At 45.4% G+C, this 13,072-nt stretch overlaps 1 protein-coding gene across 1 annotated transcript in view; it reads left to right on the top strand.

The window, feature by feature from the left end:
• Dusp10 (dual specificity phosphatase 10) overlaps positions 1-13,072 on the top strand; it is a 40,762-nt gene that overhangs the window by 1,230 nt on the left and 26,460 nt on the right. The window contains exon 2 of the mRNA XM_059280490.1: positions 1,238-2,089. Coding sequence (XP_059136473.1) covers positions 1,279-2,089 — 811 coding nt within the window. The 5' untranslated portion in view covers positions 1,238-1,278. The remainder of the gene's footprint in view (positions 1-1,237; positions 2,090-13,072) is intronic.

The raw sequence follows: 13,072 nt of genomic DNA, 5'->3' as shown, positions 1-13,072 counted from the left end.
TGACGGTCATGAGTAGACCGATGATCTATGATGTTTTTCCAGACAAATCTTAAAGTTCGTTTAGGTGAGTGGCTCTTGCTTGGGCTTTGATTTCTTTGCTGTGTACATGGCTAGTAGAGGATTTCTAGCTGTGTTGTAGGGTGGCCTTGTGCCTCGGTAGAGGAGGGAAGTGACCCATTGCAGGCACCCTAGGGGAGGCAGAAGTAACCCCTGTGGGCACCACATCTCAGCTTCCTAATTAGCCTGTCTGTGGTGAAGGGACAAGTGAAGTTGCCCTCATGAAATCCATACTGTCTCCAAGAGGAATATCAGTATAGGACTGAAAAAAAAAATCTTTGAGAGTTGCCACTCCAATGGAGATGCAGAGTCTGTACTACCCGGATGAAATCCAAACCCTTCTTTGCTTAGGGGCACAGCTCAAGTAGGGGTAAGGGTAAGTGGGGCCAGGGAAGAATGGGTTATGGGTCAGCCTGGGTTGGGGTCCCAGACCTGATTCCTTTGGAGACTTGGTTTTAGGACAGTTATTCATAGTGAAAAGGGGACATACGGCTTGATTTGGAAGAGGCTCACAGAAGACATGGAAGCTTTGAATAGGACTGTGTTGAGCTTTTCAAAGGAGCCATCGGAACGGAAAGCAAGATTAGCTCCTAGCCCTGGAGATTGACTTAAGAAGATACATTCCTGATTCGCAGAAAGTTGACATCTGCCCCATGTAAATTTAGCTGCCGTTCATTTCTGTGGATCTCTGTGAGCTCTGACAGGGCTCTTGCTTATCTCTTTGCCTTGGCAATGGGTAAAGAAGTGAAATAGAATGCATGCAAGGGAGGACAAATGCATCCATCACAGGTGAAATATACTTCTGCCCAGGAGAGGAGGCTCAGAATAAATCTAAGAGCCTCCCTGCCTGTCTTCATTGTCCCCAGTTCCCTGTGCCTTTACCTTTGCTAAGGCTGAACTTTGATTCGGTCTATGAAAGGATGCCCATTACCATTTCTAACATCACTTCCAATTTTAACCTTCCACTTAGCATCAGAATGGATGGGGTCCCTCAAGGATGCATCCTTTCTGAATGCATCAAAGTGAACTTCAGGCTTTGATAGTATCATGACCAAGGGCACCTAGAGGAGGACATTGACTTTGCTCAGAGATATGCAGAAGTCTTTCCCAGGGATTGGATGAGACTGCCTTTTGTGTCACATGACTTTATTCTTTCTTTCCTTCTTCCCCTTCTTTGCAGACTCTTGAGTTCTTCTTGAATTGCCAGTTTTCAGCCTCCTCATGCCTCCATCTCCTTTAGACGACAGGGTAGTAGTGACACTGTCTAGGCCTGTCCGACCTCAGGATCTCAACCTTTGTTTAGACTCTAGCTACCTTGGCTCTGCCACCCCAGGCAGTCCTAGCCCCCCTCCTGCCATTGCCACCGCCGTTGTGACCCTCAAGGCTGCGAATCTGACGTATATGCCCTCATCCAGCGGCTCTGCCCGCTCCCTGAATTGTGGATGCAGCAGTACTAGCTGCTGCACTGTGGCAACCTACGACAAGGATCACCAGACCCAGACTCAAGCCATTGCCGCAGGCACAGCCACCACCGCCATAGGAACCTCGACCACCTGCCCTGCGAACCAGATGGTCAACAACAGTGATAACACAGGCTCTTTAAGTCCAGTGGGTGGGGTGGGCAGCCCTGTGTCAGGGACTCCCAAGCAGCTAGCCAGCATCAAAATCATCTACCCCAATGACCTGGCGAAGAAGATGACCAAATGCAGCAAGAGTCACCTGTCCAGCCAGGGTCCTGTCATCATTGACTGCAGGCCTTTCATGGAATACAACAAGAGTCATATCCAAGGAGCTGTCCACATTAACTGTGCCGATAAGATCAGCCGGCGGAGGCTGCAGCAGGGCAAGATCACTGTCTTAGACTTGATTTCCTGTAGGGAAGGCAAAGACTCTTTCAAGAGGATCTTTTCCAAAGAAATTATAGTTTATGATGAGAATACGAATGAGCCGAGCCGAGTGATGCCGTCCCAGCCACTTCACGTAGTCCTCGAGTCCCTGAAGAGAGAAGGCAAAGAGCCCGTGGTGTTGAAAGGTAATGACCCCCCCCAACTCCTTTCCCAAATACCATCCTGATCAGTTAGCTTCCCTCCTGAGGTTCTCTTAGAAGTGGCAGCCTTCTCTTTCCCCCTCCCAGACACCATGAACCAAAATAGTCAGTCTTCTTTTTTTCTACCCTTTTCTTTTTATTTTAGTATAGTAAGAAAATCCAAGTAGCAATGAGTTGATATCCAGAGCTGAATTCCCAGCCTGGATCTGACTTCTGTGTTGCCTAAGACATTCCACCTGATAGGGTTTTCAAAAGATGCTTTGTACAGCCAAGGTGGTATATCTCAGTCAGAGCTTCTCTGGGAGCTCTATTTCAGTCTGTGAGTGGTTGGAAAGTCTTTGTTTCTCAAGAACTAACTAATGTTGATGGCCCAAAGGAGGCAGTATATCTATGGCACATAGCAAATAAATCTGCAGGTGCCAGTTGTTTGTGTGAGAAACTCTCACTGTTTCTCACCTGTCTGATTGTCTTGACTTTTACATTGTTTATAAAGTTATCGTCAATGAAGGCAGAAAATTTTGTTTTAAAGCCACATTGAAATTGTGATTTCTCCAAATACATCCATTCCTTGAGGAAAGCTCCGAGGGGATGGAGATATGAACTGCCCTACAACCCTTTGTTCTTTCTGGTGTTACCTGGCAACAGTTGGCTTCTGGTTCTTCCCAAGAAGGAGTCACGCATCAGTTTCCCCTAACGTGATGATTGGAACCCCCAAAAGGATTGAACGACCCACTCTTCTCTGATCCTCCACACAGTGTTGCCCTGACCTTGTGCACGTCCCGCTTGCTCATCTTTGTCTTCCAACACCGTCCTTCTGGGCTCTAAGCATTACCCTCTGATAATGTCTACCTGCTCATGATGGAAACTACCTTTGTGTTTTGAGCCATTGGGGAGTGGGGCGTGTCACATCTTCAGCCAATGTCCTAAAGTGGTGTTGATCATCAGTGTTGCTGGGTTCCGTTGAGCGCTTTTCCTGTTGAAGTTGGAACAGGCTGCTTAGGTAAGCAAGCTAGGATTTGTCTTTGTGGGACAGCTCTACCCATGCTTCTTTTCTCCCAAGTGACGTGGTGGGCAGTGCTCTTAGAAGCATGGTTTAGTCACCTTTTGCTTTGCGGTGTTCCTTTCCACTCTCTGCTCCTTTGCTGTCTTGGCAGACAATTGTCACAAAGACACAGCTTTCCTTGGGGGCATGTGGGTTCTCCATTCTAGGGCACTGTTACGATGGTGGCAGTAAGTTTTCTTAGAGTCACAAGTATGTCAGGGTTCTGTGGTGTAGCTCTGGTCTTTACTTCGGAATTCTTGATTGGTTGACTTTTAGAATCCCCGAGTGGCTTTAACCCCACTGGTCTTCTCCCAGCATGATCTTGACTTGTCTTTTCTTGCAGATGAGAAAACAGCATCTACAAATTCCCCAACTCTTAACAGTTTGTCTTGGCTAAACCAAGACAAACAGCTTCCAGGCTTCTTTTTCTCTCCTGTAGTTGGGATAGGTTTGGTAAAAATCAGCCCTTTTTGTATAGGTAATCTAAGAAGAGTTAGCAAGTACCTCACTTTAAGATGATTCTGAACTCGCACATGGGGCTGATTGTGAGGTGTAGTGGAGCCTATCCTCTCTCTTGCTATGGAGCTTGGTGGGTAAAGGGGTGGCCCATCAGTTGCTGAGAAATGTCTCTTCTGGGGACCAGTGAGGAAGAAGGGGTTCCTCTCCCCATTTCCTGTAGAGACATCTGAGGATCCCTGCAGCTTGGGCTTGCTCATCAGTGTCAGAGTTAAGACTGCCTCAGTGGGGCGGGGCTGGACACGCTGCTGACCTCACCACCAGGCGCCCTGGGCAGCCGCACTGAGGGCTCATCATTTCGGATTGGTGCGACACCGTGGCGGCCAGCTTGGAAGACGCTCTGGTGGTAGAGGTTGGGTTATTTGTAGTTTTGGGGGGGATTTTCCTTCAAATATCTTGGAATTTTATTGAAAATATGTAGTTTAGGGTCCGTTGTCTTCTTTGGTATCATTATTAGTTTGGTACCTTTGGGAGGAATGGTCTAAATTCAGGACCAAGTTAGGGAAGAGGAAAAGGAGATGGTCTGTTGAGTTTCTCTGTTACCCTCTTGTCTGGTCAAACCAGAGGTTAATTTTGGAGTGTCCTGGAGGTGAAGGATGAGGTGAGCTTCTCTCACCAAGCATGGTGTGTAGCTTCTCCTAGGTTCTTGAGTGGATAAGGCAGAACATCCTGGTCTGGCTTGTCTTCTGAGGTTTATTTTAGGACTCCCCTTGTTGGTGATCTAAGATTGTATTTCAGCTAGTTTGGGAATGGTACCATTTTGGAGTGAGTGAATTTTGTAGGGAGCATGTGGCTGGTGGGGTGGGAGTAGATGGTTAGAATATATGGTCGGAAGTCCCCAGGCCTTGTTGATTTATTTTCAGAGATGCCTGATCCTTCTGAGACTCTGATTCGTGTTTGTAAACACTGGTTGCTACCCTCCGGGTCCAACTTTTATGTCCCTCAGTTCCAGTGCCCTCTTCTCCGTTTTTGGAGCTGCCTGTGTGAGTCCAGTGGCGGCTGGGTTGCCATTTTAGTCAAGCAGTGTCAGGTTGGGGTGAAACTGATCGGAGGCACAGAAGCCCCTGGATTAAGTTACTGTTCTAATTTATAGTCTCCGCCCTGCTGTGACCTAGGTCCGAGTCTATGTCTCATTCTTACCCACTGAGGGGGGCCTCAGACCCTTGCTTCTCATCGACTTCATCTGAGTGATCCAAATGAATAGCTCTTTAGGGATTCAGCCTTTGAAAGAGCTGCATCCTTTCCCACCTAGTGTTGGTTGTTTTAATCAACTGCAGTTTGGTTTCTGGCCTAAGAACGAAGGCTTGACAATCCTTGACCTTCTAAAATGAGAGCGGCTGTTTTTGCTGTTGTGTTTGTAAGGCTATCTTCCATTTCAACAACACTGGGTTCAGGAAAATTTGTCCTTTATGTATGTGGGAAGGGCAAGTCTCCTACCACCCCCTCCCTCAGAGCAATCTAGGCCTTTACAATTTAATGATCAAAAATTTCAAACATTTAGGGAAGTATTCGAGTATACAACAAACACCTCCATACCTACCAGCCAGATTAAACATGCGTTTCCCTGTTCGCCTTCCCTTCCTTTGTTTTGAAATATTCTACATCATAGACAGTCGTCTAATGTTTAGAGTTAGCATTATACATTTAATGGAGCTGGGAGTATTTTACAGGGTGGTATAGACATTTTGCCTGCTAAATACTTAGAGTCATATACCTGCCCATGAGTATTCTTCAAATGTGGAATGCCACTGTTAATGACTGGCTCTTGAGTCTGAGGAAAAGCTTCCCTCCCAGTCCGGGAGACCCCTCAGGGCCTCTGTCTCTGCCTGTGTCGTGGTATGTCAGAGGCCAGGCCTGCACACGCTTCATGCCATTACAAAGCAACGGTAGACTGTCTGCTGTGGATTTTTACGGCTCTGCTCTGTACCAGAGGGGTTGAGGGGGGGTGTGGGGTGGTGGTGACTGCAGATGACTGACTGAGAAGTCACTTAAAAGATGGTTGTAGAACGAGGGGAGACACAGGGAGTTAGATCCATATGAAAAACTTCCTCCTACTCTCCACTATGCATTTTCATATTAGAAATATTTTCTATTAAAATATACAAACATGGTTGAACTATTTTTCAATGTAAAAATGGCATGTACATAAAAACCTAGTCATGTAAAAATATGTAAGTTCATATTACGTATACACCCCCTCCAAAAAAAAAAAAAAAAAAAAAAACAAGCCCCCAAACCTTCCACTTAACTCCTGAACAAAGAGCAAAGTTGGCCTAACATTTTCCCTTGGTCAAAGCTGATTCTGAAATACGTGTTAGAAAGCAGTGCAGAGTTGCAGGGCACTGGATGGCTGTGCTTTAATTAGAGACCTGTGAAATATTCTTACTCTGCTCTCTTTTCGGGAAGAACTATATCCCCCTTTCTTTGTCCGGGATGTGATAATGCTCTTTTAAGACATATCTATATCTCAAACTTATTTTGTTCTTGTTTTTCTGAATTCCTGATTAAAGGCCACACACTAGATCGGTAAAAGTGGACAAATGTCGGGAGAACAGCGAATCAGCAGGCCTGAGGTTTCCTGGTTCCTCCGTTCAGTGTCCTTGGGCAGGTTGCTTAAGCCTTTAGCTCCCTGGCTTCCTCATTTGTAAAAGGGGGGCACACAACAGCACTTAGGAACTCAACAAGCTATGGCTTGTAAAGTGTTCAGCAGAGCTCAGTGTGTGTCCCTACATGTAGCTCGACATTATTTCCATGGATTGAAATGTGTCCATCAAAAGATAGTTTGTGCTCTTCTCTCCAGGGAGTATAACAACCTAGGTATAGCTCTGTGTGTGTGTGTGTGTGTGTGTGTGTGTGTGTGTGTGTATGTGTGTGTATGTGTTGCTAGGGCCTAAAAATAACCTGGTGACTGTTACCTAATTTAAGTAGCATACAGTTGTGCCAAGTAATTGCACAAACATGTTAGGTCAAGAGGCTGAGTAATTTGGGCATACCCTAGAATTATTTATTTGTAGGGAGTTTAGGAAAATGAGACGGGTAAATCTGCCCAGCTCATGTCCTGGATAGAATAGTGAAAGTATAAAACTTTTCAACTTTGTTTTCTCTGGCCTCTCCTTGATTTATTTTTGGAAAGAGGATTGTAGTCTGACTATAAAAGGGTAGATGGAAGGAGGGGGTGTGGGCTGCCGCAGCCCTGAGTGGCGTAGAGGAGCTGGAGTGTGAGGGAAGGAGAAGAGGAGTTGATGTTGCTCATTTTCTGAGCGGGTCCTGAATGCTCCCCCTGAAGGACCCCAGACTTGCCTGCCCTCCTCTGCCTCATTGCAATGCAAGTGAAAGATAAATGGACTCGAGGCTCCTCCCTCCCACACCTATCTTATTCCCTTCGCTCTTTATAGTTGGTTTTTTTTTTTTTCCCATGAGACTAAAGTGCATCTATCTAAAGAGCTTGTGTGACCCCTCCAGGGTGATCTCTCAGAGGCTTAGGTGATAGCTCCTGATGGTATAGGATAATGGAGAGGAGGTATATAAAGAGTGGTCCATCCAGTTCTCTCTACGCCAGGCCCCATGGCCTTTGAGATGTTCTTGTAACTCCAACAGAGGGAAGGGGCAAGTTGGTCTCAACCCAGGACCCTGGGTCTTCACCAGTTCAGATCTGTGAACTGACCTGGGTTCGGCCACCTGGGTTGTTAAAGATGAGTTCAGGAAACTCTTGGTAGTGGTGGGTGCCGGTTACAAACATGAGCACAGGGGCAGGAAGCTGACAGGAAAACAGCCCACCCAGCTCTGAAGCATGTTTCCCTAGGAGGCACGCGCAGGGAAAGGGTGAAAAGGTGTGCTTCCTTGCTTAGTCGATTTGGGACAGCCCATCAGGAGGTCTGACAAGATCACAAGGGCAGAAGAGGTCCCCGGGCAGAGACCCTCAGAGGCCAGGGAGGCTTTTGTAGCCGAACATGTTTCCTTAGATCTGCTGCTGTGGTCAGCAGTCACCTCCATCCTCCAAGATCCATATGGCAATGCTTAGGCAACCTCATCCACTTTGATACCAAAGGCTAACTCCACACTAAAGGTATTCTGTTTGTTTTTGTTGTGAGACTGGGTCACAGTGGAGCTCAGGCTAGCCTTATCTTCTTGACTCCTCTCCCAAGTGCTGGGATTATGGACATGTGCCACACATCCAGCTTAGGGATAGAAATTTTGATCCTTAGGATGGTCATCTAATCGGAAGGTCGTTGATTCTGTGGCTGCTCCCCAGGGCTGCTCATGCTGACACATGACCGTCTGTCAGGTGCCCCCTCCCGAAGATTTTGATTCAGTTGGTCTAGGGTGCAGCCTGCACACGCCAAGATTTTGAAAAGCTCACCAAATGAATCTATTGCATAGGGAAATTGGAAAACTGTCGATCTAGTTCAAGCTTGTTATGCAGTTATGGAAATGAAGCCGGGAAAGGTTTATGACTAATCCAAGGTCACGTGCATGATTAATTCCACAGCCTTGGTCTTTGCTGCTAAAATAGGTCTTGCCAGGTCCTGATATATATATGTGTACATGATTATCACATTGTAGCAACATCCAGTGTATAGGGCATGGCATGAAATAAAATAATTAGTGGTTTTGAATACTAGTACCTAACCTTTCTTGTTTTCAAGTTTTCATTCAGAACAACAACAACAACAATAAAAGACTTAAGTCAAAGGATTTTGGAAACCAGTACCTCATGGTTCAGATTTTACCTGGGTCGTGGAAATATGGGCCAGCTATTAGCATTGATCCAATCCCATTTTCTAAGGAACTTAATGTTTAAAGAAGAGATTAAAAGAAATACGTCAAGATGCATCCATGTAAAGGGCTGGGAAAGGGATATCTAAGCTTAGAGTACTTGCTCAGCAGGTCTAAGGCCCTGGGTTTGATCCCCAGAGTTTCAAGCAAAAAACAAAAACAAACAAACAAACAAGAATACAGCCAACATCTCAGATGCTAACAGCTCTTAGGCAGGTGGCGTTATGGTGGTACAACCTGGTGAGTAGAAATGTTCGGTTATAGGTCTCATAATGCTAGCAGTCCCTTCTTGTGTGAGGTACTATGTGAAGTTGGGGAGTGTGTGTGTGTGTGTGTGTGTGTGTGTGTGTGTGTGTGTGTGTTCTTTATCCCCCAGCTTGTTTAGGGAGTAGTTTATCTTTAGGAAATGGTCTGCTAAGTACCTTTGTGTTTTTCTCAGCTTTCTTTTTCCAGAATGATTCTAACTTTCTCTGAGTACACTACGGGCCTACAGAATTTCTTTCCAAGGCCGTGGCCCAAAAAGAAACAATTTGCTGTGTTTTAATGGAAAGGGAACTATTGCATGCTCCTTGTGCCTTCACAGTACGGGGCAGACAGGGCTCCTCTGTGCACCAGAGTGGAACTTTGTCATTTGAGCCGCACTGCTTGGGATGTGTTTCTGATAGGAACAAGACCTGTGTTTAATTTCACCATGTGTCCTCTCGGAGGAAAAGGACACACGAGGTAAACAGGCGAGCTAAACAGTGCTTCAGGGTCAGGGTTTTAGCCTGTGTTATGTTTTCAAGTGCCATTCTGAGGTAGGAGGCCAGGATGCAAACACAGTTCTCTTTGGCTCCTGAGCCTTCCTTGGTCCCCTAAATGGTGAAGGTCCCTGTGTTAGTTTTCCTGTTGCCATGAGAAGGTGCTCTAGCCTGAAGCCAGGAAAGGTTCGTTGTAACCCACAGCTTGAAGGTACATACTGTTTATCATGGTGGGGGAGGCATGGTGGCAGGAGCCTGAGGCAGCTGGTCATGTCACAGCTGCAGCCCAGAAGCAGAGAGCTCGAATGCTTGCAAGCAGCTTGCCTCCTCCTTTTTCTCCAGTCCGGGACCCCCACCACACCCCACAGGCGTGTTGACATCCACAGTTAGAATGGGTCTTCCCAGTATATTTAACCTAATCAAGTGGCCCTCCACAGGCATGCCCAGAGGCTTGCCTTTTGGTGACTCTAGGTCCCTTCAAAGTGGCGGTTGAGATTAACCGTCATACTCTCTCTTTGGTAAATTTTCATTGGCTTCGTTTCCACATACCATATGTGTTACTTACTGACTTAGATTCTGATCTTACTAATTCAGAAAAATTAAAGAAAAGAACAAACAACGAGTCTGCATTTCTTTTTGAAATGATTTATTTATTTTTATTTTAGGGGCATTTGTATTTTGCTGGCAGGTATGTTTGTGTGAGTATCAGATCCACTGGAGATGGAGTGACAGGCAGTTGTAAGCTACCATATGGGTGCTGGGAATTGAACCCAGGTCCTCTGGAAGAACAGCCAGTGCTCTTAACCTCTGAGCCATCTCTCCAGGCCTGCATTTATTCTCAAATTTTATTGTAGGTAGTTGAAATCCCGTCTCAAAAAAACCCTTTTATTGTACAATAAATAAAAGGCATGTTTTACATTCAGCTTGCTAATGCTTTCTGATCATGATATCTTTTCTCTAGATGTTTTCATCTAGAACCTAAAAACAAAATATTAGCATCATTTTCGTTTTGAGAATATATCTGTATCAGATATCATTACCTAAAAGTTAGTAAATCAGTATCCCCTCCCATATTCTATGTGGCTTACAGAAAGGGAAGATTGAATTTACTTTGCATAGGAAATAAGCTGTGCCCTCTTGGAGCTTTCACAGGAGATAAAGGAAATTACATCATAAATATCTGTTACACTTCTCACTGCTGTGATGAAACACCCTACAGAAAGCAGTGTAAGGGAGGCAGGCTCTCCTGTGGCCTATATTTTGAGTGGGTAAAGGCCATCGTGGTGAGGAGGCCAGGTGGCGGGAACATGAAGCTATTTGCTCTTGCTGGGCTCTCTAGACTTTATCCCCTTTCACATGGTCTAGACCTCCAGACTACGAGATGAGGCCATCCCTCTGTAGTTACATCTTTCTGAACCATCCTTAGGGACACATCAGAGGTGTGTCTCCAAGGTGATTCTCAATCCAGTCAAGTTGACAGCGCAGGTGAGACACAAGTCTGTCCCTTGTCAACTTGGCATCCAATACATCACTAGCAAGCCATAAATCCGTGTTCTTCCCTGACAAAGTAGAGGTGTCTTACAGAGGAGAATGGGTGTAGATTCAACACATTATCTCACTTCTTTAATGTTTTATTCATGTGAAAAGCCTCCTCACAGCCCCACCCCAGGCCTGAATTTCATGGAAAGCAAAACAAAGTCCAACTGTTCTTTGTATTTCCAGGAGGGTTTTGCCTTCTTGTCTTACAAAATGAGTAGGACCCCATTGGGCATCTGTTGCCCACTTCTAATATCAAGTCTGAAGAAACATGCCTGGTCCAGGGGTAGTGTCAGGCCCCCTTTGCTTGTGAGAACCTTTAATGTATCTCACAGATTGCGGTAGGCACTTCGCCGACTTTATCTTGTGCCTGAAGTAAGAAGCAGGACATTGCTGCCCAGCTCCATACCCTCTATTTATTCCATGGAAGGAATAATCTCACACCCTTTGAGTCATGGCCCTGAGGTCCACTACTGCTGCACTAAATAGTACCAGATGTTGCTACTGGAAAGAGAGAAAAAGAAAAAGAAATCGGATGGAAAGGGGGCGGGGCAAGAGGAGTGGTGGGAAAAAGCCATAACCTGAAGATGAGAGGTGATAGCCACAGACCTCAGCTGCCAGGCTTGAGTTCTGGGCCCCAGGGTTCAAGACTGAGTTGCCACTGTTTCCCTCTTGAAATGATAAGACTAGACGAAACTTCCTAGGGGATCATTACGAAGAAAAGGGGACTATTTTCTTGGACATTACATTTTTTTTAAATGGTGAAATTTTGAAAAGAATGAGTCATATGATTCTCTAAACGTGATATTTTAATGTACCATCCCAGTTGTTGACTGGCTTTTACCAGGTTTTGAGTTCAATCCCCAGGGCAGGGGGATGGGGGTGAGCAAGAAAGAACAGGGTGGGACATGCATTTGGTGGTAGAGCATTTGGCAAGCATGGGAAGGACCTTGGTATCCCCAGCACTGGAAGATGGACAAAGACATAGCTGTTCTTTGGATTTTAGGTCTGAGTACCTTCCAGGCCTATCATCTTCCTATTTAAAAGTGGCCTGTGGGTCTCTTTGTTGTTTTATCTCAGAGGTGCCTTCAGTTAAATGCCCCTCCCCTCCCCCCATTTCCTTAGCTATCCTCAGGTGAAAATGGCCTGCTCTGTCTTTACAGCTAACTTTGCAAGCGGTCTTAACCCAGGTTATACACCAGACTCTGGAAACATTAACTTGTAATGTGTCAGAAGGTTTTGCTTTTTTTGTTTGTTTTGATTTGGTTTCTTAGTAGTAACTCAGTTAGAAACTGAAATGGCGATGTTATTTCTCGTATTTATGAAGCATTTCTGTACTGTCAGTGTCCTGTGCCATGAAAACACCAGTGTCTGAGACTCAGAGGTTCAGGCCCTTGACCTGGTACATGGTGGAAACTGAGCATTTTATGATAGGATTTCTAATTTTTAAATGTTCAGAATTTTAATAATATAGATCTATAAGGATGCTAAATATGAATATATCCCACTCTCCTTAGTGGGCACCAGACAAAGGAAAAGAAAGGCAGGTGTAAAGCTAGAATGGGTGAGCAGAGCATGTGGTTGGTTGGTCCCTCTGATGTCATCCCTGAGTGCCCAGATCTATGGCTTGTGCTCTCTAGTTAGCAGAGATTGGGGCATTAATTATAAGTTTTCCATCCTGTGTATGAGGCCTGGCTATCTTATCAGGTTTGTGAATTCTCTGAGATAAGCCCCGAGAGACACACCATCAAACTCTTGCCTGGTTGCTGGGTTTTGATGTCTCCTTTCTTGTCCTTTCTCACCTCTGTTCTCCCCACTTCTGCTGTCCAAGGCTGAGATACCGTGAGGGGTTGGAGGGAGCGGGTAGATAAATGGCCCCAGGAACCCGTGTTGAGAGTAGCATGCTCTTAGGCAGGCTCCTGTCTCTGGATCAGGCACCCAGCTTCATATATTGGAAACATGGAAACTCAAAAGCTAACTGTGTTATCATCTTACCCCAAACACCTCAGGTCCTGCAGAGGTAGGGTAGAGAGAGGTATGTGCAAGGCATCATGGGGATAGTGGGACAAGGAAGAAAATCTAAAACTATAAAGCATCTTCGGTCAGAAAAATAAAACTCACAACTTCGTTAACGTTTTCAATAGATGTGGGGTTGGTAAGTTTTCACATCTACGTGATGTCTTTCTGGACCCTGCAGCCTCAGTATAACATGTGAAATCTTTAAGGAGCATGTTGCTTACAATCCTGCCTCATCAAGCATTTGATCACTGTGAGCTACGTTGAAAAAAAAAAAAAAAGGTATTTTCATGAAGCATGTTAGGATACAATTAGAAAGTTCTTATTGAGATCTTGGTCCAA

The sequence above is a fragment of the Peromyscus eremicus genome, chromosome 15 (assembly GCF_949786415.1).
Source record: "Peromyscus eremicus chromosome 15, PerEre_H2_v1, whole genome shotgun sequence".
In the NCBI taxonomy this organism is placed as follows: Eukaryota; Metazoa; Chordata; class Mammalia; order Rodentia; family Cricetidae; genus Peromyscus; species Peromyscus eremicus.
This window is presented reverse-complemented; position numbering and strand designations above follow the sequence as displayed.